The 26,666-nt window shown below is 38.5% G+C and overlaps 1 protein-coding gene across 1 annotated transcript in view; it reads right to left on the minus strand.

Moving 5' to 3' along the window:
* ENPP2 (ectonucleotide pyrophosphatase/phosphodiesterase 2) overlaps positions 1-26,666 on the minus strand; it is a 76,120-nt gene that overhangs the window by 31,251 nt on the left and 18,203 nt on the right. The window contains exons 6-13 of the mRNA XM_008143367.3: positions 25,574-25,671; positions 25,269-25,348; positions 24,460-24,579; positions 17,449-17,504; positions 11,861-11,926; positions 11,003-11,075; positions 4,329-4,437; positions 1,390-1,515 (exon numbers count right to left, since the gene is read on the minus strand). Of these exons, the coding sequence (XP_008141589.2) occupies positions 1,390-1,515; positions 4,329-4,437; positions 11,003-11,075; positions 11,861-11,926; positions 17,449-17,504; positions 24,460-24,579; positions 25,269-25,348; positions 25,574-25,671 (728 nt within the window). The remainder of the gene's footprint in view (positions 1-1,389; positions 1,516-4,328; positions 4,438-11,002; positions 11,076-11,860; positions 11,927-17,448; positions 17,505-24,459; positions 24,580-25,268; positions 25,349-25,573; positions 25,672-26,666) is intronic.

Genomic DNA, 26,666 nt, shown 5'->3' on the forward strand with positions numbered 1-26,666 from the left:
TTAGCTAAAATAGTGATGCCACCAAGACATCATCGTCATAGCTAACATTTATTTAGTTGGACTGCATGCTAAACACGAATCTAAGTGATATGTAATCTTTCATTTACTCTTCCCAACAATCCTTATTTTGTAGATGAGGAAACTGAGGCAGAGAGGGTTTAAGCAGCCCGCCCAAGGTCCCAGTGAGCCCGTGGCAGAGCAGGGATTTGAGCCCAGACATCCTGTCACCATTGTCTGTGCTCTTAACCACCACTCTAATGTCTCCAATAAAATGAAATCACATGCACAAAACAATTATTTGGTAGTTATTGTTTCTTCCCCCCATAACAACCTCCCCATTACATTTACTGAGGTCTGAGATAGCTTTTAAAAATAGATAAAAGCTTTTGTGCAGAAGTGCTACAAGGCAAATACTAACTCAAGGGGTGCCCTAGTGACTTGTATCCTGTCTCTGGAGAGGCCCTGCCCATCTCAAGTGGGCAGAGAAGAGAGGATGTGGAGGGCAGAAAGGACATTAAAAAGAGAGGGTGGAAACACTGATGTTTTGTTGATTTCACAACGTTGCCTGCAGCTGACCTTGGAACAGTTCCCATTTGTGTTGACTCAAGAACATAGTTTGAGAAAAACTTCATTTTCCAAAGCTTTACTCTTGGTGCCAATGGTTTCTTATCCCCAAGGCTAAAAACTCTAAAAGTATTTTCCCCCCACAATGCAGCATGTCTCCAATAAAAGTATGGACTTCCCAAAAACTAGGTGGGCAGCATCTAAAGCATCTTAGTTCATAAGTTAAAGTTCTTGTCGGTGGTATCTCAGAACCTGAATGTGCAGAACATAAGTGATAAGATTATTCCTGCTCATTTCTAATCTTTCAAAGCAGCAGCCACTTCCCAAGGGCATAATAGTTTTCCCTCCTGGATTCTGTCAACCACTTTTATTAAGATAAAGACTCCTCTACAACCGGACTTGCAGGGATGCTTAGGGTCTGCATAACCTTGTGTTGGGCTCCCTAACTCCAGCTGAAGAGCAAGCCTAAACCTCTTACTGAAGAGTTATTTTCTTGTAAACAGAAGTTTATGGTTATATACATGCCTCAAATGAAATGTATTTCTACATAATAAAAACAAGAGCAAATATTTATATAATGCTCCCTTGTGCCAGCAGCCACTCTAAGTGATATGCATAGATTCATTTTCACAACATCCCCACGTGGTAGCTGTTATTATCATCCCCATTGTTCAGATGCAAAACTGAGGCTTAGAGTTTAAATGACTTATTCATTTAAATTCATTCTAAATCTTTGCAGAGCCAGGATTTTTACCAAAGTATTCAGAAAACAAACCCTTACAATATTACTGCTCTAACAACTTAGTTTTTTAAGGATCAACTTACATTTGGCATTATTGCTAAGTTTGGGTCGAATTCTTCCTAGAGTTCCAGGCACTAAAGTAATATCATCCACATTAGTCAGGTAATTGCTCAAGAACTCGGTTCTATCACATGTGACATCTTCCATTCCTACGGGGACCGAAAAAAAAAAAAAAAAAGATTTTCAGGCAATCTTAAAATTAAAATCTTAACACAGCCACATCTTAATAACATCCAGGCATCTATTTAATTAGTTTTTAACAGCTACATGCAAGGATCTCTTCTTTTGAGATTTCTTAATTGACTTTACATTTTTTTTATGCTTCTTTGTATAATTTTTGCATCAGGCTTTGATTTAATATTATCTTGCAGTGCTAGATGGTTTAAAAAGTATCATCACAATTATCATCTTATGTCATTCAGCAAGAACAGCAAGGAAAAGGAAGTAACCATAATCTTTTAAAAAACAAACAAAAACTATTTACACAATCATTATGAAAAGGATCTTATTCTTACTTTCCCCCCCGCTGGGGGTGGTGTAAATAACTGGAATATAGAGTTCCAAGTCTCTTTTACAAAATGTCATTTTCCAACCCTCTCTCTCTCTAATATATCTCCTGACTTGAGTACATAATCACCAGTCCTCACTCTGTCTCCACTGGTGGCCTTGGATGTAACTGACAAAACAATACTGGCAACAACAGATGAGAAAGAAAAGCGTCAGCCCCAATGACCACCCAAACCGAAGAACAAAATAACACTGAAAAGCAAAATAAGACTGAAAACAAGTGGTAAATAATGTAATCAGTCCAAACTGAAAGTTAGCAACTAGAAGACAAAAGGGTCTAGGTAGGGAATTTTTTTAACCAACAAATATCCCTACAGACCCAAGATTTGTTTCCTGCCTTGACAAGGATAATTTCTTGATCAATGTTTAAAATATATAAATAAAAACAAACTCAAGTCTTAGAATCATAGACCATGGAAGCTGGTAGAGACCTTTATTGTCATTTCAGAATGTATGAGATGACATGGAACTGCGAAAGTTTAATACATTGCTTTGCACAATCCATTAGGTGCATATTCTCTAAGAAGGGGAAATAAGTGATTCTATAAAGAATGTCCTAAGGTTTTTGTAATAAACAATTATAACCCAAAGTGGCCTGGATCTAATAAAATTCAAATTATCACCTTCTGGGATCCCAGATCCAGACCTTTCTGTTTTATAAACAAATTGAAATGAAGAGAAGAAAACAACTTATCCCAATATAGCACAATGGTTCTATATCTTGCTTTTTAACAAGAAAAATAAAAACAATAAACAGCTATTATGTTCTGGTACAGTGTTAACCCAGGAAAGGGAAATCTACAAAAACATATTAATGGATGATTGGAAGGATCGTCCATTTGTTACATTTCTAGGAAGTCACCTACCCCACCTTAGTAGTGAACCATTTCTCTCACTCTCGAAAACCATAAGGAAAGTGCTTCTGAATCGCCATAACCCTTCACCCTCCAGACTAATCCCATGTAGGTGGTGTTAGTGTTCTCATTCTACAGACGAGCAGGCTGAGACTTCGAGAGGTCACATAACGTCTACCACATCAAATGGCCCTTAAGTGGTGCAGTACAATTTGAACACCAATGAAACACATTCTTATTCCAAAGCCCAGATTCTGAAACACTAGACCATACTACCTTTTATGTAAGAGTTGCTGTGGCTTCCCCAAACCAAAGCAATCTACTCATTTCAGAAGCCTACACACTGGCAACACAAGGTTTAATCTACCCAAGACCTTTACAATGCGCCATCAGGACCCATCTACTTCTTAGACATCTGGCTCCAACATGTAACCAAATGCTCTTGACCCCTCTGGGCAACTTCAATTGGATCAGCTGTGTCCCGTGCTCCAAAGACTCTGTTCTATCTGAAGCTTTCCACAAAGTTAAACTTGTGGAGCATGATTTTGCAGAGGGTCACATTTAGTCCCTGCAAAAGAGCAAGTCAGTCCCACTGCTTTTTTTTTTTTTTTTTTTTTTTTGCTTTTTTTTAACTTTCTCATAGATCATCTAGAACATTCTGGAAAGAAAATTTCAGGCCCAGAGCAGAGCTGTTTACTAGGGAAATTTGCCTGTCATTCATTCTTAAATTATTAAATAGTCAACCAATGTTCCAGTTCCAGAAGAATGAAGCCCCATATACCAGAGTTACTGTTTCAATTTAAGAGTTCTGGTCACTGTTTCAATTTAAGAGTTTCCGGAACTCAATCTGAGCACTTGTGAAATAAGAAGGCTCTCAGAGGACCCCCTCCAGCCAGCCCTATAATCACATAATGTTTATGACATTCTTGATCACCTCAAAAAAGGGGTCATGAGTTTTTCTACTTTACACTGTGATTTAGAAAAACTGCTTCTTCCTCTCTTTTAACTGTCTTCTCTAATAGAGCAGTGTCATCTGGTTTTGCTTTGAATTCCCTCAGTGGATGCAGAGACATACTTTTACTTATATGCCACTTTGACAAGAATCTTATGTCTCTGCCTCCTTATCATGTGTGGATTTATTTTTTAGTCTCATAAACCCTGTGGACTCCTTTTGGGGATATGGCTATCAGAGATGGGGTATTATTGTCTAAAACATCACATTCACAGAGGAAGATATTAACATAACAAGCAATTTGCCTGCAACGTTTTAATAAGAGAAAGATTTCTGTAGAAAGGCTTTTCCTACAGAGAATAGGTAGATAGAGGAAGTGCCTGGTTTTGATCAAAATGAACTTGGGGTCACCTCAGGTCATCTCCTAGTTTGAGTCGTAGTTTGATATCTTTCCCTATCCTGATGAAATGGGAAAAGAGGTGAAGAACCGGATGTGGGATTCTGAGGGAAAGGGTTCCTTCCTTTCCGCTACACCAACAGAAACATTATCAATGACTATCCTGGTAACAAAGAAGAAACAAAGCTTTACCATGGTCTCCAACGAAGATGACATTCACACAGCGATGCAGCTTCAGTTGTTTCAGGCCGTCCATTAATTGCCCCACTGTTTTGTCAATTTCCCTCAGAGGATTTGTCATCTGGAAAAAGGAGCAGATTAGTCCTTGCAAGTTTTTGTGTTTTTTTTTCCTTTCAGTTTCTCATAGATCTTCTACTCCTAGAACATTCTGGAAAGAAAACTTCAGGCCCAGAGGCAGAGCTTTGTCTAGGGGGATTTTCCTGCCATTCTTGATGGAAATCTGATCTAAGCACTTTATTTGTATTCTTTCAGGAGCACAAAATCTCCCCTCATCCAATCCCTTGCAAGATACTTTGATATAAAAAATATATAAGAAATATTAAGGGAACTTGTTTTTTTTAGAGATAAGATGCCTTTCTAAAATGTAACCATTTAAATCCAAGAATGTTGAGAGTGAGCAGAAAGTCAGATGATTGTTTAAGTCTCCTGTGCCCTAGGGGAAGTCAAGTTAGGCATTGAACCACAGCAAGAAGATTTAGGCTTTGAACCACAGCAGGAAGACGAAGGCTAAGTGAATCAAAAGCGATTCTGAGGTTAAAGGTAATCTTCACTGGATGCTAAATTAGAGCATCATTAACACAATGCAATCTATCTAATGTTCCAAGTAACTGTCAATTTCTGAGAATAATAGGTTCTTAATAGAAGAACCTCTTCTGCATATCAATTTAGTCCCTTTAGTCTGATTTTGAGTAAAATAAGAATCTACAAGAGTCCTAGCACACAAAAGTAAACCACTGATCTTATTTAGCCTAACAAAAACCCAAAAACTTATTTCTCTGAAGAACATTTCCAAAGTCTAAGAAACATAATCTATCCCTTATGTTCTTGCTTCAAATGAAAGTGTCTAACAGTATGAATGCTCCCACATACTAGTGGCCTCTCCTTCACTTTCATCTCTGCAACAAAAAGATTTTCAAGAACCATAACATCAGACAAAGATTTGACAGTACTTTAGATGAATTTTAAAATTTAGCTACAATTATACACATGCACTCAAAATGACTGAGATAAGAACAGAAGGGATCTACATATCATTTTTCATCCCGACACACAATATTATCTTCCATTAGCATCTTCTCAGATGACTCAAGACCTTTCCTCATATCATTGTCACCAGTAAAGTCAGTTGTTAACTTGTTTTTCTTCATGATGGGAGTCAGTATTTCAAATTCTGTCCCAAGGAGGAAGTCACAAGTGAAGATTTCAGAATGATAGAAGCATAATCTGAAGGGACTAACAGATGGGGGATTGAGTGGTATTTGCTTCTGAGAACACCATGCTCTACTCTAAGATCTTTGCCTAGACAAAGAAATACTAAATATACAACATACATCAACCTCGACAATTACAATTTTCCTTTATTAAACAAGACAACTTAGATAAAATCCAGAATAAACTTCTTAGTGATCAGTTCAGACCATCATAAATGTGCCTTGGAGGTATCTGAAAGTTTTGAGAATATGAACCTCTAGGTTGTTATGAATACACTAAAAAGACTAGACATTACTTATTATCCCTATGTGAAAACACACACCATTTTATCTACCCATTATTTCCTCTTTCTTTCTTTCTCAGTTATTCTCTTGTCCATAACCTAAGACGTTTTTAGAATTCTGAAAGAACAGACCACACATCTAAACCAATTTTCTATTGAGCACTAATCTACATTATCTTTGAGGAGTCCCCCAGATACCGTGCTGGGTTGTTTTCAAGAACCATTGTAACAATTCTGTGAGTAAGTGGAAGCAAAGCCAGTAGCCTTCTTAACATTCACTGAAGCCTCAATGTAAATACTAGTTTTAGAGCAACTAACTCTAAAGAAAGTAGAAGGCTCTTTTCTCCTGCCTTGCTGAAAGTTTAGGAGGTCTTCACATCAGTGTTAACCTCTGCAGTACCAGTTTCTTCTGGACTCAAAGCAAAGGATGATGCACCAGAGTTTTTCTGAAACTTATTCAGCCGAGTTTCAAGCCAGGGTACCAAAGGAAACCTTCAACTCAGACCTACCCGCCACAAAGCTTTGGAACAATAGATAAACTTACTTTGTCCTGACGCGTTTCCACAGCATAATGATCCATCCTATGTAATTTTCTTCTTCTTTTCTTTGGAGGAGCAACTGGTCTTTCCTGCCTCCTCTTAGGGATAACCTTCCTCTTAGGTCTCTTAGCCGGAGTAAGAGGTGAGCCATAACTACTCTCCTGTACTGGCGGATAGAGATGTCTGGACTCAGAAGTCGTCTGTCCCTCTGGGTTAGATAATAAAGCTCACACTTTGCCATCTGAGGCCAGTAGAGTCTTAGTTAGAAAAACTAAGGCTCCTTAAGTGAGAAAAAGTAGGTATGAAGGATTATTCGGGGATCTCTATCAAGAGAAACCCCCTAAATTGACCGTGATGCTACTATCACAGCTTCTTCACTGAGAACAAGCATATAATTTAAGAGCATCTCGCCATGTAAATGTCTTATGGCCGAGGAGCCTACTGATAGGCGTGGATACACCTGATGGTGACCTAGAATTCTACACTTCAAAACTCCTGCTTTAGTGAGAGACTGGATCTTGGTTATGAAGAGCTCTCCATCTAAAAAGTACTAGCTGAAAACTAAATAGAATATTCGTCAGGTGGTTATTTCAAGGTGACAGTGGGATTCACGTAGGTGGTTCCAGTTCAGAATCTGATAGTTATCTGTTCACACCACCAACTATATCAAAGCAAGTGTTCTTGGCAAGGAACAGGAAAAATTTTAAAACCAAGGATAAACTAAAACATAAATAATAAGCAATCCTCCTTGGTCATGAATGTACTTGCACGAATCAGGACTTTCAGCAGGAGAGAGAACTTGTCACTGATAATTTAGGTTTCTAATACAGACAACCTACAAGCCATGAGATAACCATAAGTAGAACTGTCTTTTTAAAAAAATTCTCTTGTATAATGAGATAAAATGTAAAAAGTCATCAATATCTCTTCATCTTAGTACACATATCAAAAAAGAGTAAACTTATACTCTATCAGAAACCCATTTTGGGGGGAGTGGCAGTACTATGCATCTTGTTTTGAAAATCTAGAGAGCAATAAATGCCAACGCATAAACTGCATAAGGAACATAACCTTTTGGGACTTCCCAGATGCTGGAGAAAACCAGGCCCCTGATTTGCTGATGGTGCAAAGGTGAATTCAAGCAGCAAGCTCTGCTGTTTACCTAGCTGATTTCTCTCAGTAGGACTGTCCAGAGACTCATTCAGATGCAAGAAGGGGCAGAAGGAGGAACAATGTTAGTGTATCCACAGAGGAGGCCATCTGCCATGCGATTTCACTGTTTCCAGAGCAAGCAACTGCAAAGGCACTTCCATTTCTGTCTCATCCTCGCTCTCCCACAGAGCGATTGAAAGACACAGCCCCACAGACTCTGGTAGAGTTTGGTAATTTTTTTAAAATGCTTCTAGTTTTAGGCAATTCTCCATGAGAAGAGAAGCAAAGGAAAAAGAGGGTTTCTCATTTCATGGCCACCGAATACATTCAGCTAGAGCTCAAGTCTGCCTATCAGACACCCGGCCATTTTTTGCAAGAGACCTCAACATTCCGAAGACTCTGAAGGCGGGCCCTTCCGATTGCAGCGGGTTAGAGGAGCAGCGGGAGGAACAGGATTTAGTCAAAATGAGTTTTCATCCAGTGATTATATTGCATGTATTTCCTTCTTCGAATGTTAGAGGTAGACGGAAGCTAAGTGTTCACTGACCAGCCATACTTTTTAGTCTGACTTGAGAAGACTTAGCCTGAGGTTATTAAGAAGACGGGAGGGAGAGGGGCAAATTTCCCTGCTTTTCAGGATCCTTTGCCATCTGAAGGTAGTCACTAGCCAGCCAAAGCTCTGCCTCTAGGCCTGGAAGAGCAGCCGAACAAGGGGTCACAGAGGAAGCATAGAAGGTCAAAGAGAAAAAGGTTGCGCCAATAATCAAAAGCAAGCATATTTCTGAACATTCACCATTACACTATGAAACCAGGAGCAATAATACACCATTTCTTGAAACTATTAGCCCAATGTTTGGTCAGCTAATTGAATAGCCTTTGAGAATTGTCCTGAAAAAAAAGTATACTCAATTAAGCAAGAAAGTACAAACTTCAACTGAATACAGCACAAACCATTTTGCTAGATTGAATCATTTCAATGAAATTTCAAATTTCAATATTTTCTCATTGATGGAAAAGAAAGCACGTACCTGATTTTAAAAATAATACTGCAGCTAATATAACCTTTACATGCACAATAAATGTATATGGTGGATGTATAGGTATATAAACCAATTTTGTCTATAACAAAAGAGAGATTTTGCTGGCTTGTTTTGGTTTTGTGTTTTAAAGTATAAACTGTCTTTTTTTTTTTTCTTTCAGTTAAAAATAAGATTCCTAGAACCAAATAAAAAATAGTGACATCTGGAAATATCCTTCGTATTAAGAGAAGAAAGTGACCAGGTTACCAGGTTATCATAACTGAAGACATATTCCAATAGATCTAATTCAGACTGTTATACCCAGTAAATATGTGAGAATATCCTAGTTATAAGAAGTATTAATACTAAAAAGAACATAGCATTCCTGAATACTTCCAACTCTTAATTTAAAAAATGGTACAAGAAAAATCTGTTTATAAACTAATGAGCAAAATGAGCATAGACCCATCATTACAACAAATTAAAACATCCTATATTATGCTTCATTTATCATGGCTCGGTAACATTAAAAAACTTTCTAGTTTATTTCTTAATTAAAGCATACACACATACACTAAAGTAAGTAATCATAACTGAACTACACATATTAGAAATCCAGAGAGGTCCATTTAAAAAGAATGTTTATTACTAACCCATACAACTTTTAAGAAAATGAGGATTACAAGAGTTTACTGTAAAAAGCCAAATTCTGACATAAATGTCTTGTATAATTTGAACATAGTTATTAACTGACCACTCTGCTTATCTCCTGGACTGAAGGAGGGTTAAATGATTCCAGAGGAAGAACCCTGGTCTGGGAGTTGGAAGTTCTGAGGTTCTATCTCTAAGGTCACTTATCAGCCATGCAACTTGAGCAGCCCTAAACCTCTTTAAGTTTCAGCCTCATGCTTTTAAAAGCATGGTTATACCAAGTGGCTCCCCAAATCCCTATTTTGCCTATGCCACAGGGTCTTTCAGGGGATGTCATTATCTACTTAAAGTCGGACCTTTAAATAGGGCACATGGAACTGCTTAGAGGTTACTTTTTTTTAACATTTTAATAAAATGTGGTTCCATTTGTTCACTTTAATCTCAAAGAAAGACATCCTTAAGATAAAACAGCCAGGCTTGCTCTGGCAAAAATAAGTTTGTGTTTCATGCATGCAGATGTTTATCTCATTTTATCATTTGTGTTTCATAATCATGCAACACTGGTTGAACATCAAAGGGATAGGAAAAAGAGCATCAGACTTATATGACTTCAATGATTTAAGGCAAACTAAGAATGGTTTTAAATAGCCATTAGTTTCCAGTGCTTAAAAAATCACCACTGACATAATGTGAATGCACTCAGAAATACTTATGGCTCTCTGGAATTTACTGTCTTTGCTTAAACATGCTGCATTTTGCTCAAAAATATTTAAAACAAGTATTATCTGTATTACAGTTATCCTATTCATTCTATGCTGAACACAATGAACTTAATTATAGCCAACAGTGTTGTCATGGCCTAATGGAATTGAAGGCAATTTCCATTAACAATGTTTTTAAATGATTTCTCAACCAGAATCAAGTTTTATTATGTTGGTGTAGTCCTCATCACTCTACTAAGAATGAGTAGTGGGAAATATTGAAAATCTTCAAAGGTTTGGCTTTGCAAATGTCATGGAATTTTTAAATGATCATTGCTGAAACACTGGAAGATTTCCATCTCTAGATGAAAGAGGAACATAATAAAACATCCCATCCTCTTCCCCTCCTGAATTTGAAGTTATACTGGCTACTACCTTACAGATTGTCTTCTACCACATATTAGTGTTTGATAAAGGGTGTCACATTGCTCTGCTAACTAGATTCATTCAACAGCATTTTTCTCCATTAAGAACTTATTTCACTTTTGGAGGTGATGGACATGTTCATACTCTCGATCATGGTGATGGTTTCACAGGTATATGCCAATGTCAAAATTTATCAAATAAAAAGTTTACAAAGCTATAACATATGCCTGGTTGATTGTAGCTGACGTACCCTATCTGAACTGCATAATAATTTTAATGGAGTTGAAAGTCAGCTGCAATGTTTTATGCTGCAGGTTTTATCTCCAGGTTCCTTTTCATTCCTGTCCCAGTGATGGAAAATGCCAGCCCTTCCCCATCCTTCACCCTTTGACTAATGCCTGCAAGGATGGACTATACCCCTCCCATCAACTCCAAATTTAAAATCTATTTGAGTATCAAAACAATCTGAAGTGAAATCCCTGCAAGAGAAACAAGTATGTTGAAGATTTTTTAAAATGATTTTAGTCTCATAATTCTTTGAGTATGTACACCCTGAGAGACTTTGTACAAATCATGAAATAAGGTCATAGATCAGGTAGCCCAGGGACACAGGTTCCCTGCAGGCAGATGGTAAGCTACTAACCTCAGGGCCAAAAGGGCCATATTTGTGTCCAGATAAATCAGGTTGCTCTGAATAGAAGGCATAGACTGAAGGCCTAGAGGAAAATAGGAAGGTTCAGAATCTCTCCCAAACCACATATAACAAAGAACATCGAACATTCCTACACATTTTTTTTTAATCCTCTCATATCAGGTTAATCTCCCAACCACTTTTAATTTTACCATGGAAAACATCACGTTCTTGTTTTTTGTTTTATTTTGTTTTCTATTGCTTCCACATCCACCACTCCCAACACTCACACACACACACCACCACCACCACCACCACCACCACCAGGATGAAAGAGGAAATAAAATATCACCATCCCTTTGATTCCTGAAGGCAGTAACTGCCTGGTACAGCCTTTAGGAATCAAAATTCACAAAGGAAAAAAAAGTCACCGAGAAAAATCTGAACACACATGCAGGTCTTTGATCCTCAAGATAATACAGCCCAGTGACAATTCCCAGGGGCCACGCAATCAGCAGCTCCATTAAAGGGAAAAGTCAGTCTTACTGCTTCCCCAATCCTTGGAATGCAGTTGGTTCATTTATCCAAGCCAGGGACTCCCTTAAAATATGTGGTAGCGGCCAGGATTAATAGCTGTAGTAATCCATGTAATTAAATGCTCCCCAATAACCTAGTCTATTGTATCTTCTTAGGGAAGTAAAGCTTAAGGCTAAGAACCACAAAACTTAATAATACCAAACCTTGGCTGTGCTTCTATTTCACAGCCTGTTTGTTGTTGTTGTTGTTTTATTTGTTTTTACCCAATTCTAACCTAAGATTAAAATATACTGAGGAAAGGGAAGGAAAAATCAGTAAGAGGGAAACAGATACCTTTCGTTGTCTGGCAGGGTGAGCCACTGCAGTATGGTTAATATTCTCCGCTCGTGAGGGATGACCCTGGAAAGTAAAACAAGCAAAGCATGATGGGAGTTCTGTACGGTAATAACCAAAACACATGGGAGTTTTGTAGGATATTACAAAGAAAGCATGATGGGAGTTTTGTAGGATAATAACAAGCAAAGCATGATGGGAGATTGCGTGTCAACAAGCTCCAGCCTGTTGAGCACTTGCTCTTGCACCCAGGCCAAGTGCTCTCTAATTACCACCATCTGTTTTCACTTCATTATCGTAAAAGAGCCTCATTCAAATCAGTGTTTGAACTTCCATTTCCATTTGCAACATATTACATTGCTCAACCACAAAGGAGACTGGAAACTGATTCACAGTCAAATGAGGAACCTGCCTTGCTGATCAGAGACTAGGCTGCAGGCAGGAAGGACCCAGGGCTCAGAATCTTTGCCATTTAGTGGGTAAAGCTGTTAGCTGTGGCCACAGAGGGACCGAGATTTACATCCTCAATCTTTTTTTTTTTTAATTGATTTTGGAGAGAGAGAGAAACATCAATTTGTTATTCCACTTATTTATGCATTCATTGGTTGATTTTTATATGTGCCCTGACAGGGGATCAAACGCACAACCTTGGGATATCGGGATGAGCTCTAACCAACTGAGCTACCAGGCCAGGTCCAATCTGCCTGTGGAAGGTGGTGTGACTTTTCTTGACTTCTAAGCCTCTTTGACCTCTTTTGGCCTCAGTTTACTTATCAGTAAAATAAAGATAATAGCAAAACACCCTACGCTAACTGGCTGTAAAGATGAAATGAGACAAGACAGGCAAAGGGCATGTACAGTTTCTAGCCCTTAGTAAGTATTAAAAAGAAACCTTATTTTTATTAATGATCAGAATTAGTTATCGTACTCTCTCTAAACATATATATGTCTTTAGAAACATGATTTAACCTGAAACTTTACGTTCCTCCTCTACAAATAAGGGGTTTAGAAAGGCATTCTTGAAATTCTCTTCGGGCTCTATAAAAATCTATCAGGAATGGCACATATAATTATGAGCCTGACAAAAAGGGTATAATCTTCATCCACAATGACTTTTGTGTTTTAAGTCTCATTCTTCTGTTGAAATATAATTACCCTAAATCTGGCACTTGCCTAAAGAGTTCTTGGCTAACATGACAGCAATGCATTCTTGGGAGAGTTTCCTTCAGATGCTCACAAGCTGAGTGATGTCTTTATTCATAGGGAAATATGCTTATTCTTTCCCAACAAGGAGCACAGCATGCTTTTCTGCTCAGCCATCCAACACTGGGTATTAGAGTATGTTTATGATGAATTCAAACTAAAGCTCAAGTTTAACTGTGGTTAGTAAAAATCCCTGTGGCCAAGAGTGAGCCATAGTGTAAATTACGGTCTCTGGGTGATAATGATGTGTCGATGCGGACTCATCACTCGTAATAAATGTACCACTCTGGTGAAGGATGTTGATAATGGGAAAGACTATGCATGTGTGGGGCAGAGGGTATACAGGAAATCTCTGTACCAACTGCTCAATTTTTCTGTGAACCTAAAACGTATCTTTAAAACTATTAAAAATGTATCCTGGAATGTTGGGTGAGCCATTTAAACATTTACTCCTTGTGGATGTGAGCATGAGAGAGCATGGAGAAAGACAAATTTTCAGAGCCATGGTAGAAGGCTGGGGTTGGCGGGATCTCTAAACAAGCAGCCTCCCCCATCCCCACCCCCACCCACTCCAGCCTTCTCTGATAGACTAGGGATTTTCACTTCTCAAGGGGTCTCTCTCTGTCCAAACCATTCTACCCAGAAAATCATGTTTACCATAAAATGAGTCCTCACGTAAGCAAATTCCAATTGAATAAATGTGGCCCCGCTTATTATATCTTATAATTGAATTAGAAATAGGCATAGCAAAGTCAGGTTAATCACATAAGATATTTAATTTGTCAGCCTTAGAAATCCCCTGAACAAAATAATTACATATTTTGAATTCTTTCCTAATTAAAAAAAAAAAAAGCAAATGCCTTTTCATCTTATCTTACTTCACTACCTACGTACAAGCTGCTTTATTTTATGTAATCGGCATTAAGTCATAAAAATGGACTTTGATGAACTCATTTGATGCTAATGGAAAAATACAAACTGTTAGAATTTGTGTCCAGTTCAGAATGTTCTCACCCTTTAAGGCTTTCCTTGGACAGGGTGCTTGGCCAGTAGGGGGCAGGGAATAAAACATCAACTCAGAGGCCAGAATGTCTGGGTTTGAATCCCGACTCCACATGTGATGGTGATGAGACTGGCAAGTTACCTACCCCTTCTGTACCTCTATAAAATGATGGTAATAATATTACCAGACTGTTGTAGGGATTAAAAGACATAATTTATATAAAGCATTTAGAACAGTGCCTGGCACATAGAAAGAGTCTAAAAAATGTTAGCTTTTACAATTACGTACTGGATTCACAGGTCCTAAGAGATTATATACTCATTCAGAAAATATTTGTTAAAAGCTTATTATGTTCAAGCTATTTGTGGGAATAAAATTAAAGATAAAAGATACTCCTACCAAAAAAAAAAACACCAAAAAACCAAACACACACACACACACACACACACACACACACACACACACACACAAACACACAACTCTTACAGAGGAGTTACCATTCTCTGCTTAGAAAGATAAGCAGGTCATTATGATTTCCTGGGCAGGACTGAGTGTGTGTGTGTGTGTGTGTGTGTGTGTGTGTGTGTGTGTGTTAAGAGTGTAAGATGACAACATTGGAGGCCTGAGTATTTATTCTAAGTATGACCTCGAGCACAACATTTTACCTCTCTAAGCCTTAGTATCCCAATCTCAAAAAATGAGGTATTGGGCAAAGTGGTATCTAAATTTCCTAGGAGTCTAGATTATCTTTATGAAGTAACCACAGACCAAAAAAACATGGCCCTTACCCATTAGTGTTTAAAATACAATTCAGAGTCAACACAAACATATCTGACAAAGGAAGAATGTATGTCCACACAGAAATGAAAATAGGGTTCATGCTGTCATTGTGACCATCACTGACTGATACAGAATTTGTCATGAGACCTCATACACTGGACATGGTCAGGAAAAAAAAAAAGAGGAATGCAAAATGAAGGACTAGATAAGGTATTTAGTAATAAAGGAAAACAAATTACCTTAGGACATACATAGCCATTGTCTGGTCATGTTAAAGAGATAATGTATAAAAGAAAAATAGCATTTATTGGTTGTTCTCTATGTGCTAACTTTCCTACTGAGCACTTTAAATAAGTTAACTCATTCTATTTTCACAATATCCTATGATGAAGGCACTACCATTCCCATTCAAAGATGAGGACATGGGTTTAATGAGAAATTACATCACTTGTTCAAGGTCAACAATCTATTAAGTGGCAGAGCTGTCATTAGAATCAATCTAAACACTCATATATAAAAGGAATTGCTGCCCTTGGACATGAATTGACATTTTTTAAAAATGCAACAGTATCAGCTGAGGATGATTTTGAAATGAAATACTATCACTTAAAAGGCAAGAATTATCTAGGTTGCAGAACAGAATCATGTTAAAAAGATGGCCTTCTAAGTCTATGGTTTGAATCAGGTTTTAAATTAAATTTTTTTCTAAAGGCACTATGTGTAGATTTCCTTGACACATATTCCATTAAGTAACTGGAAATATGACCATGTTTTTATTAAGTTACAAAAAGGTATTTTAAAAGGAAAACAAAAAAATGAATCCAAATCATTTTTAAGATATAGATACAAGAAGAATGGCCTGAGAAGCAAAACAAAACCACAGACATCTTTGGAGCACTCAAAAGCCACATTCTTATAAGTGGTTGGAAATGGGTGGAGAAAATGGCCATTCAGAACCAGACACTGGGCCTTTTCAATAAAGCTTTACAGCAGTTTGGGGGGTAAGGGCAGGGACTAAGTATTAATTACATTGTTGGCTCCTCTCCATTTTGCCAGGCAAATATGTTGTCCAACAGAAAAAATCACTTCTATAAGCATCTATGACAGTCAAGGGTCAAAGAAAAAGTAATGCATAGGATTAAAAGCTAGTAGATCAACATGCCATTTACGTAAAGTGTTTGACGTGCCCGTGTGTATTTCTCAACTCAGAAAACTTCTTTTTAAAAAAGGGAAAAAAGACTTTTAAAGGAGTCCTCTGTCTTCATTTCAAATCACCAAACCCAATTACAACTTAACCATTCAAATCTGAAAAAGCTACTTTTATTCCTGAATTTGGAGAATATAGACAGTACCACTCTGGATTAATTTAAACCTGTGATTGCTGTCAGCACACTACTATTATAGAATAGTCAGATTTTTGTTAAGGAATATGGGGCAAACATGGAAACAGCTTTAGGTGGTTTAAAAAAAAAAAGATGGAAAGAACATCTCAGGAGGAACAAAATCCCCATGAAAGTCAAAACAGATTCCTTTTCTTACCAAGGGCTTAAAAATAATCAACATGTTGGCACTTTTATTAGGTAAGTTTCTTCTATTTTATGAACATTAACTACTAATCTCCCCAGCACCTGGGGGGTGGAGTGGTCCCATTTTCCTAATTAGGGAAATCCTGGGGTTTAGTAGGAAAATGGGGTGAAAATCGAGGCTTCCCCTGCCTCCTGTCTGGAATATCCACTATCTACACCACTATATCAGCCTGAGCTCACACTACATTTTTAAAGTTGTGAGCCAAAATAAATATAGAAGGTTAGAATATCTATCTATCTATCTATCTATCTATCTATCTATCTATCTATCTATCTATCTAAAAGCCTCGGTGACCATTCAACCATTCGACCGTTCGACCAGTAGCTATGATGCACACTGACCACCAGGGGGCAGAAGCTCAATGCACAGGCATGGAAACATGGAACAGACTGATGAATCTCAGAGGGAAGGAGGAGAGGAAGGGTGGGAAGAGACTAACCAAAGAGCTTATATGCATACTAGAGGCCCAGTGCATGGATTCGTGCACTGGTGGGGTCCCTCAGCCTGGCATGTGGGGACTGGACCGAAACCAGCAACCCGACATCCCCCAAAGGGTCCCGGATTGTGAGAGGGCAGAGGCCAGCGGGGGACCCCACTGGTGCACGAATCCGTGCACTGGGCCTCTAGTATTTATAGAAAATACTAATACAAACCACGGCAATAAACAAAGACAAATACACATTCCCTGGGTGGCAAGTTATCAAAAACCCATGAAAGGGAATAGAAATTTAAGGAATGACTAGAAGAGGAAGAGAAAATCTTCCTTACATTTGATTAAGAAAAGATGGGATAAAAGAGAGATAGAAGAGGAAGAGAGGGTGGGAGAAGGAGGTGGAAGGGGGGATGGAGAGATGATCTCTGGAAAAAATAACTGGAAGGCTATTTTGAATCAGAAAATTTTTGTAAGTTCATGCACTTTTCCATTTAACTGAAATGAAATAAAATTGAATCAATGTTTCACAAACTCAGTCATCACTGTAATTTTACAAACATTGACAAAATAAAGGTAACTTACACAGACCAGAAGAATGTCCCAGCTTTCACCCCTTGCTTGGTGGCTGTGATCCATAGCTAATGAGGAAAAATAAGAGCCTTATAACATGTTCTGAGCTTTGGTCAAGGAAGAAAAAAAAAAGTTTTAAAGCATATTAGATCAGCTATCTGATACTTTACCCACACCATAAATTTCACATTATTTGCAATGATTTTTTTTTCACATCTGGAAATCAGAATCATTATTTCCATAAATGTTATTTGATCTGTTCGCTGCAACAGCTTTCAAAAGCTCTGCCCTGATGCTAGTGGCATTTTTAAAAACTCTTATTTCATCTCAAAAGTCTCTTCTGTACCTTTCTTGTCTGATCATTGTTCTGAACATCGCACGTATACGGCAGAATTCGGATCATCAAAGGACCCAGGAGTGGACCATATGTTTCCTTTACTAGTGAAATCCTACAGAGGAGAAGCTCAATTTGGCACACAGATGTCAGGATCTCGAAACCTAGCTTTGTCTCGTTTTGTTTTAAACTAAGTGAATGAAGAGGAAGAGAAAGGTTATTTATTTATTTTTATTCTGGATTTTCCTTTGTATCTTTTACTTAGCCTGTTAGGGAATGGAATTTTAGGAATAAGTTCCTGGAATAAGTTAGGCGAACCAAGCATTTCATTAAGGTTTTTAAAATATTCTTTCCAGCCCATGCGGTTGTCAGGCAGGAGATAGGGCCGTTAAGAACCTGAGCTCTGCAGCGAGGTGGCTGGATTTTAAGCCTTTCCCCTGTCATTTACCAGCCTGCAGTTCTCCAGTGACTTAAGCTCTTGTGCTTCAGTTTCCTTTAAAATATAGGTAATATTCCCTAGCACATAGGCTTATTCTAAGCTGTAAGGGCATAATACATTTAAAGGCCTTAAAACAGTGTCTTAGCATTTGGTAAACATTTGATTAATTTTAATCTTAATTATTATGCAATAATGGAAAGAAATACAATCCAGTTATTCTAGGAATGTTAAAAACAGCTTAGGATGTGTCCCATTGAAGAGCAGTCTGTGAGAAGAAACCCACTCACTTTAGGAGGCAAACAGGAAGGAAAAGAGTGGCTTGTCTGTTATAAGACCGAAGCAAAAAATGATCTAGGAATCGTAGCCACTCCCTTTCCTGGTTTCATTGCATCCAGACTTTGAGAGTGTGTCTTACTGACTCGAGCGAAAACCTTTGGTTTTTGTGATCAAAGTGGTAATTGGGAGATGTAAGGCATGGAGGAGCTCAGCCATAGTTCCAGAAGGCCATGGTTTGAGATGGCTGGCCTGGGAGAGTACTGCAGATTCCCAGCTCCTTGGGGGGGTGTGTGTCGGGGGGGGGGAGGCGCGCAAAAATCCTCAGCCCCCCAAATTGCAGCTGTTGCAGTTGGCAAGCAAGGGATGGGGCAGGAGAGCATACACACCCTGTCAGATCCCGGATGTCCTCAGACTGACAGAGGTGGGGTCCCATGGGGATGGATCTGAGAGATAAGGATCTCAGCTTGCTCCAAGAAGTGTTTGGTCCAGAGTATATTTCCACCTTATGTACTAACTCTGGCATGCCCGGGTGCCCCAGCCCAACCAGGATTCAAACTGTGCCCTGGACTTTCATTCATTCATGTTCCAGCACCTCCATGAGCAAGTAGATGCACTCAAACTAAGTGCCAGACACCCCACTGGTCCTCAACACCACATCAGATCCTGGAGAGACCAGTTAAGTTTGCATACTTAATTTTATTTCAGGGACACAGCTTAGAGTATTCATTTCCAAACAACTTTCTTGAAAATTGAGTGGCTTGCTATTTTCAAGAAAGCTGTACTAGGCAATATTTGGCAGATATGAAATGTAAGATCAATATGGGGTTTTCTAATGGATTTTTTTTTTAATGCAATGTTGTCAAATGATGACCCTGCACTTTCAAATGTTGGTATTGTGGAATACATGCTGATGTTGGCATTATCGTGGCAACAGGAAGCCCTATAAATAACTTTCAGTCAGTAACACTCAAGGCACAAGATCACCAGAAGTGGGCTTCTTGGGGGTGCAAGGAGAGAGCACTGGGAGAGAAGACACAAGATGGGGTGCTAGACGTATCCCAATGGCAAAACCAAGATCGTTTGTTCTTTATACTTTTCTGAACTTTCCCAAATTCTTGCAGTGACAAGTAACATCTTCGTAATCAAGAAAAAAAGTAACCAATTGTATAAAGAGCAATGTGAACGATGAAGACAATGTCAAAGTTCAAAATGTTTATTTCTTCTCAAAAAAAAAAAAAGGGAAGAAGCAAAATATTTCTCCCTGCTTTCTGGGAGAATTTTTCTAAAAGGAAATTGGCAGCATGGTTAGAAAAATGCAAAAAGAGAACAAATAAGAGCAAATACTTAAAATTTTAAAAACACATTTAAAAATCTCAAACAAATTCCAGCAGTAATGAAGCCGGCCTGTCAAGGGTTGGCCAATGGCACCAGACTGAAACATAGAGAATGCTTAAGTTACGGCAGATCATAAGCAGCCAGAAAAGTTCCTTTGTAAGTCATATGTATTTAAAGTTAAATCTAGTAGTTACAGAGAAAAAAAGGCACTATATCATTGGCCCAAAAGAAGGAAAGTGAAGTAGAGCCCCTAGGGCCATAAAAGAGAGAAATGAGAGACAAATTCCTAGTTCCTTGTTAATTCAGAGAAGTGGAATTATGATTTCCCTGAATATAAATGCAATGTAAATTTCCTCAGTGGTTGGTAAAACAACACAGCTTAAAAAAAAAAAAATGAGCTGAGTAGACACTGGGTTTAGACACACCTGCCTTTAATCCCAATATTTCTTCCATTTCCCTGCTTTATCAAGAGACAATTTTCAACATTTGTGTCCTAGATACTAGAGTTTGAAAAAGATACAAGTGGGAATAATATTGTACCCTCTTGATATGTTATTGGGGGAGGGGGGAGCTTTCCCACTGCAACCAGAAGGATTTAAATGTGAAATCGAACACTTTCTCAAATTAAGTAAAAGATGCAGCTGTGGGAGAAGGCGAGGAGTTTTGAAAAAGAAAATAAGCAAAACACATTTTTCAAAAACATGAATCACTGTTGTAGTCTTTCTAAGCAGTTCTTTGCAGAGAAATGACTCCTTTGCATTCAAAGGCACAGACCTGGGATACATTGATTTCTGGGAGACCTGAGGGAAGGATGGGGGTCCGGTACCAGCAGGAGTAAACCAATCATTGAGATTAGAGTCAGAACAAACGAAGGATGTGAAGTCTGTGGGATGATCCAGCAGAAGATACTATGGACCAGTGTGGCTCTTTCCAGGTGGTTAGGGTCAAAGAAGGTGAGTGATGAAGAAGAGGAAGGAAGTACAGGCAAATGGGGGTGCAAAACATATCTATCCAAAATGCAGAAGTGGGACACTTACATGTGTCAGGCTGTGGGTTAGTTCCTGAGAATAATAAAATAAAGAAATCAAAGCCCTAAAGCGTCTGCCTGGTGGGATCGGGCCTAAATGGGCAGTCGGACATCCCTCTCACAATCCAGGACTGCTGGCTCCCAACTGCTCGCCTGCCTTCCTTCCTGATTGCCCCTAACCGCTTCTGCCTGCCAGCCTGATAACCCCCTAACCACTCCCCTGCCAGCCCGATTGATGCCTAACTGCTCCCCTGCCAGCCTGTTGCCCCTAACTGCCCTCCCCTTGTAGGCCTGGTCACCCCTAACTGCCCTCCCCTGCAGGCCAGGTCCCCCCAACTGCTCTCTCCTGCAGGCCTGGGTCCCCCCCAACTGCCCTTCCCTGCAGGCCCAGTCACCCCCAACTTTCCTCCTCTGCCGGCCTGGTCACCCCTAACTGCCCTTGCCTGCAGGCTTGATTGCCCCCAACTGCCCTCCCTTGCAGGCCTGGTCCCTCCCAACTGCCCTCCCCTGCTGGCCATCTTGTGGTGGCCATCTTGTGTCCACATGGGGGCAGGATCTTTGACCACATGGGGGCAGCCATCTTGTGTGTTGGAGTGATGGTCAATCTGCATATTGCTCTTTTATTAGATAGGATACTGGTAGGAAACAGCAGTGAGCCTAGCAACTGGAGAAGTGATGATAATGTATCTGCTCCTCTTAGAAAGGCCTTACTCCAGAAATTAGGGCTTTAAAAGATTGCACATCTGGTGGGGCGTTGGAATGGTTTCTCAGATGCCCACATGTAGTGGGCCCCTTGGAGTCTCATTCCTTCTCCACCTTGCTCAGGTCCAGATTTAAACTGAACAGGGAATTGCCCACTGAGATATCTCAGTATGAGAAATTGCAGGATTACAGCAGAGAGATTTTGAAAACAAACACACTTAAAAAAAAAAAACAAAAAAAAAACTTCATTAAGAGTACCGAACATTTGTAATGAGAAAAAAGTAAATAAATCTTAAAACAACAAAAGAAATTCCATTAAAATATGTATGGGAAATGTAGGATCACAGAGTGAGTGACAACTTTTAACAGCGCATTCTAAAGATGGACAAATTAAAAGCAGACTCGACTTTTGTTGAAGTGGCTACATCAAGATTTTAAAAAGATGAAATTAAATTATAGAAATTATTTTGGGGAGCCTAATGGTGAGATTCAAATTTTCAAATAGACACTGTACAAATGCCTCATCTCATCTTATTAGATTTTAAACTAGGTTAAGAGTGATTCTTATTCACCATTTAATCTGACCTCTATATTATTTAGCCAAATGACTTTCCTGGTTTCATCACTCTGTAAAATAATTTGAGTTTAACTTAATTATCTAAGATTTTTATTTTTTATAAAGATTTTAATTATATTTTTATAAATATTCTCTCTATTCCAATTATTTTTTCACTGGTGATTTTATGAAATGTACAAGCCTCTGAGAGGAGGATATAAATGTTTAAGAAGTATTTATTAAAGTGTAACTCTTCTTATACTATTTGTAGTATCTTATGCTCTTATACTGTAGTTTTTTTTATAGTTTCTGCCCATATGTTTTTCCTATAGGCCAAATTTCAATAAAATATGTTTTTAAATTATAGCTACTATGTTCCTTGGAATTCTTATGGTGGTGTCTTGTTCCAGAAGATAGAAGCAAAATCAGTTTCACCACAAATCTTGGTCAGCATTAGGAGAGGACTAAACTTGGTCAAATGTGTCAACTTTGAGCGTCATTAAGGAAACAGGCAAACACAGTGGAGACAGAGGCTTCACTTCACTGGGCCGGTTAACAGCGATCCCTCTGCTCCGTTTCTGCAGAAGTTAGTGAATGTGTGGACTCATCTTCTGAGTCATGTCAACCCAGAGGAAACCTAATGTCAACATTTGGTGTAAGGCGATCCAATTTGATAAAATTACTATTTATCTCTATATCCTTTGTGGTTCCAGGCAAGTCTGCTTCCATGACAAAATTAATGTAAAAGACCAACTAGCAACAGCTTGATGGAGTTCTAATTTCAATCATTTTATTTACACATACACTGTTCCTCTATCATAAACTCTGTGTGTGAAATCCACCCTGTAAACAAATTTCACAATGTTCACAATCTAGGTCATCCTAGACTTCTGGGAGTGCAGCCTGAATAAAGACAGCAGAATCAGGCCTTCTACTATAAAGAAACATTTCTACAGACATACAGGAAGTCTTCCAATATTTATTTTTTTAATGAAAAGTCCATATTTAGCCTTGTATGCTGACTTATTATGCGATACGAATATTTTTTCACCGTGACCTTTTCTCATAGAGCAGTACCATTTTTTCTTCTTACTTCATATTCTCTATTTTGCCCACAGATAGCAGCAAACATTTCCAGGTATGAGATCATTTCAGGATGGTAAACACATGGATGTGTGCAGCCCCTGTCCACTCTTCTTGCCATGGTGATGCCACAGAGGTCTCTTTCCTAACCAGTACCCCAGGGAGACACAGCCCCCAATCACAGTTGACATGAGACGGAACCATTTGCCATTCTTCTTCCACAGGTTTCTGATTGACTATGTGTACCGGGTTGTATTCCTGTGGGGATTCTAATCCTTCTACCCTCAGTCAGTTCTGTACTTTCAACAACCATTGCCCTGTGTTGCTGCTTTGCTCATGTCTGACCAAAGCAACTGCCTAACCAAGCACACAGTCACAGAAAAATATTATGTGGAAAGCCATCTACACCCCTTTTTACTTTCTGCCCAACCATTTAATCTGAAGTAAATAGGATGATTTCTTTCAAAGTATTAATTTTCTGGTCCAGCAGCAAGGTAGGATTCCACATATTATATGGAACTTTCAAGACTTTGAAAAAATTAAAAAATTGGGTTAAACAAACAAAAAAAATTAAATTACTGTGGGTTTCATTGAGTTCTATTTTTTTTTTTTCATTGAGTTCTTTATTTCTGTTCACATGTCACCTGGGCCAAAATTTTGGGGTAGTTATAGTCATTCACTCCTTTTTCTCATTGTACCCCCAAATCTAATAAATCATTAAGATCTGGCTATTCCTTCTTCAAAATGTTTCTGAAATTCATCCCTGCGTCAGCATTTCCACCACTATCACCCTAATGAAGATATTTTCATCTCACGCTTTTATAATCAAAACCGCACATAAAAGTACACACATAGACACATAAATATCTGTATATATACATTATAAATGCACATGTATATACATGCCTATAGAAATACATCATACATGTATAAATACAGATACACATACATATTATATACATGGGTGGGGCAAAAGTAGGTTTACAGTTGTGAGTACACAAAATACAGTTTTTTCTAGTATTATTTTTATTAATTATATTATTTTCCATACAAAAAATAATACAAGAATAAATTATTTATGTACTCACAAACCTACTTTTACCCCATCCTGTATATTATGTACACACATACACCTACAGATATATACATAATAATAAAAGAAAGAAACATTGCTAAGTGTGAGAAAATTATATGCACCTCTTTTGTTGGTAACCAATTTGGGGATGAAATGTTTCAATGCACAGACACACACCCAAAAATGCAAAACTTACCGGTTGACCTCCCCACCATCGATGATTAAATTTCTCTCGCCCCCGAAGATGGAAAGTGGCATCAAATACAGGATCATACATTGAATTGCCAACAATTCCATGTGATTCTGGATACAGCCCCTTTGAGTAAAAGGAAAGTTATCATTAAAGTAACAATAATCCACCCACATTAGTTCTATTATAAATTTTCTTATCATAGAAGGTTTTATAGAAACAATTTCTAAAAGTATATGTGTCTGAGCAAACATAAATATTACCTATGGACTGATTTTAAGTCATCTGATAAACTTGACATTATTATAAAGAAATTTAATATTTGGCAACTATTGCAATTTAATAAGATGGCAACAATTTTTATTATGCCAAATTAATCTTTCATTGAAATTTACTTATGTACCTCCAAAAACATTTTTATATCTACATACATTTTTCCTTTCTCTAAGTTCTATTTCTACCCCAAACAAAAAATAATTTAAATAATTAAGGATGTTTTTAAAGAATAAAGCAAGGTAGAAATGGAAGTATCTGAAAATTAAAACATAGCAGCCCTTAAGTCAACATTTTTATTTAAAAATTCAGAGGTTTAATGTGTGTGTTCAGAGAGAACTGTACCTAAAAAATTGTTTGTTTTAAAGTTACGTTGACATTGAGTTGTAAAAGGCATTTACTGTGTACAGCTGAGGCAGATAAGATGGAAACAGAAACATTTTCTTTGAACACTAAGGAACATGTTTTAAAAAAATTTCCCTTTAAGTCATTTCAGGAAGAAATCAGCCCTTTAAATTTATATCATTTGAAAAAATACTTACAGTGGCCAAAGTGTATAAGTTGGGGAAAGTTTTCGTCGGGTACACAGGCCTCATGTAGGGAGAATGTGTGCCACAAGACCCTGGAAACAGAAGTTAAGATCAGAACAAAAGAACCAGCAGGAATCACTTCGTGTATAGAAACCCATTCTATAAACCATCAAAGACACGTGTTAATCTTTACTTTTATATTTCCAATAACAAAATACATTTCCAGCCATGTGTCCACAGATCTCAAAGCCCATAGCTGAGCAGTTACTTTGCAGATCATGGATTACAGATGAGAACACAGTATGAAAATGACTTACTTAGTTTTTCAATGTTAGGCATGACCTTGCTGCCTTTTTTCATGTATGAGGCACGGAATCCATCCACAGAGAAGATGATTAATGGAGGGCGAACAAACCTGAAATGTAACACATTAAGCTTTAGAAAAATGATTGCCACAGTGTTTCCATTATGCTGAGTCATTGTCAATAATTGGGACCAATGATTTCCAAGATGAAACCAAAGATACCTACACACTGCTGGGCTTCCAGCCACATAGCGTTTGTGGCACCTAAGTCCAGAGCTAAATGGCCAAAGTCATAAAATAGCCAGCGAAGGGACTGATATCCCCTAATGTACTTCCTCCATGGCTGCCTCTCACATTGCAAACAAGGTTTTACACAATGTAAAAAGCTGTTACATTTGCCTAGAACAGTGGTCGGCAAACTCATTAGTCAACAGAGCCAAATATCAACAGTACGATTGAAATTTCTTTTGAGAGCCAAATTTTTAACTTAAACTTCTTATAACGCCACTTCTTCAAAACAGACTCACCCAGGCTGTGGTATTTTGTGGAAGAGCCACACTCAAAGGGGCCAAAGAGCCGCAGTTTGCCGACCACAGCTTTAAGATATCAATTCATACCTCTTTTATCATTTATACTAGAGACCTGGTGCACAAAAATTCATGCACTGGGGGGAGGGGTCCCTCAGCCTGGCCTGCACACTCTCACAGTCCAGGAGTCCTCAGGGGATGTCCTACTGATGGCTTAGGCCTGCTCAGGGGACAGCGCCGTCCCCATCACCCCACCACAGCAGGAAGCAACCGGCCTCCCTCTGCAGGAAGCAACCGGACAGGCCAATCAGGGGACGGTGTAGACCCCCCCCATTGCCCCTCCCCGTCGCCGCTCCCCCCATCACCATTCCCTCCCTCTGCCCACTGGCAAGCGCCTTGGCTGGCCTGGCACTGCCTGCTCACTGGCCCCGCCCCCTGCAACTGGTCCACTGTTCGGTCGATTTGCACATTATGCTTTTATTATATAGGATTATTATATAGGATATATTACATTATAGTATAATGATCTGTTAAAGTGTTTAGCTTCTTCACTAGTTTCAAAGCAGTTTGTGTGTTATT

This window comes from Eptesicus fuscus, chromosome 19 (genome assembly GCF_027574615.1).
Source record: "Eptesicus fuscus isolate TK198812 chromosome 19, DD_ASM_mEF_20220401, whole genome shotgun sequence".
In the NCBI taxonomy this organism is placed as follows: domain Eukaryota; kingdom Metazoa; phylum Chordata; class Mammalia; order Chiroptera; family Vespertilionidae; genus Eptesicus; species Eptesicus fuscus.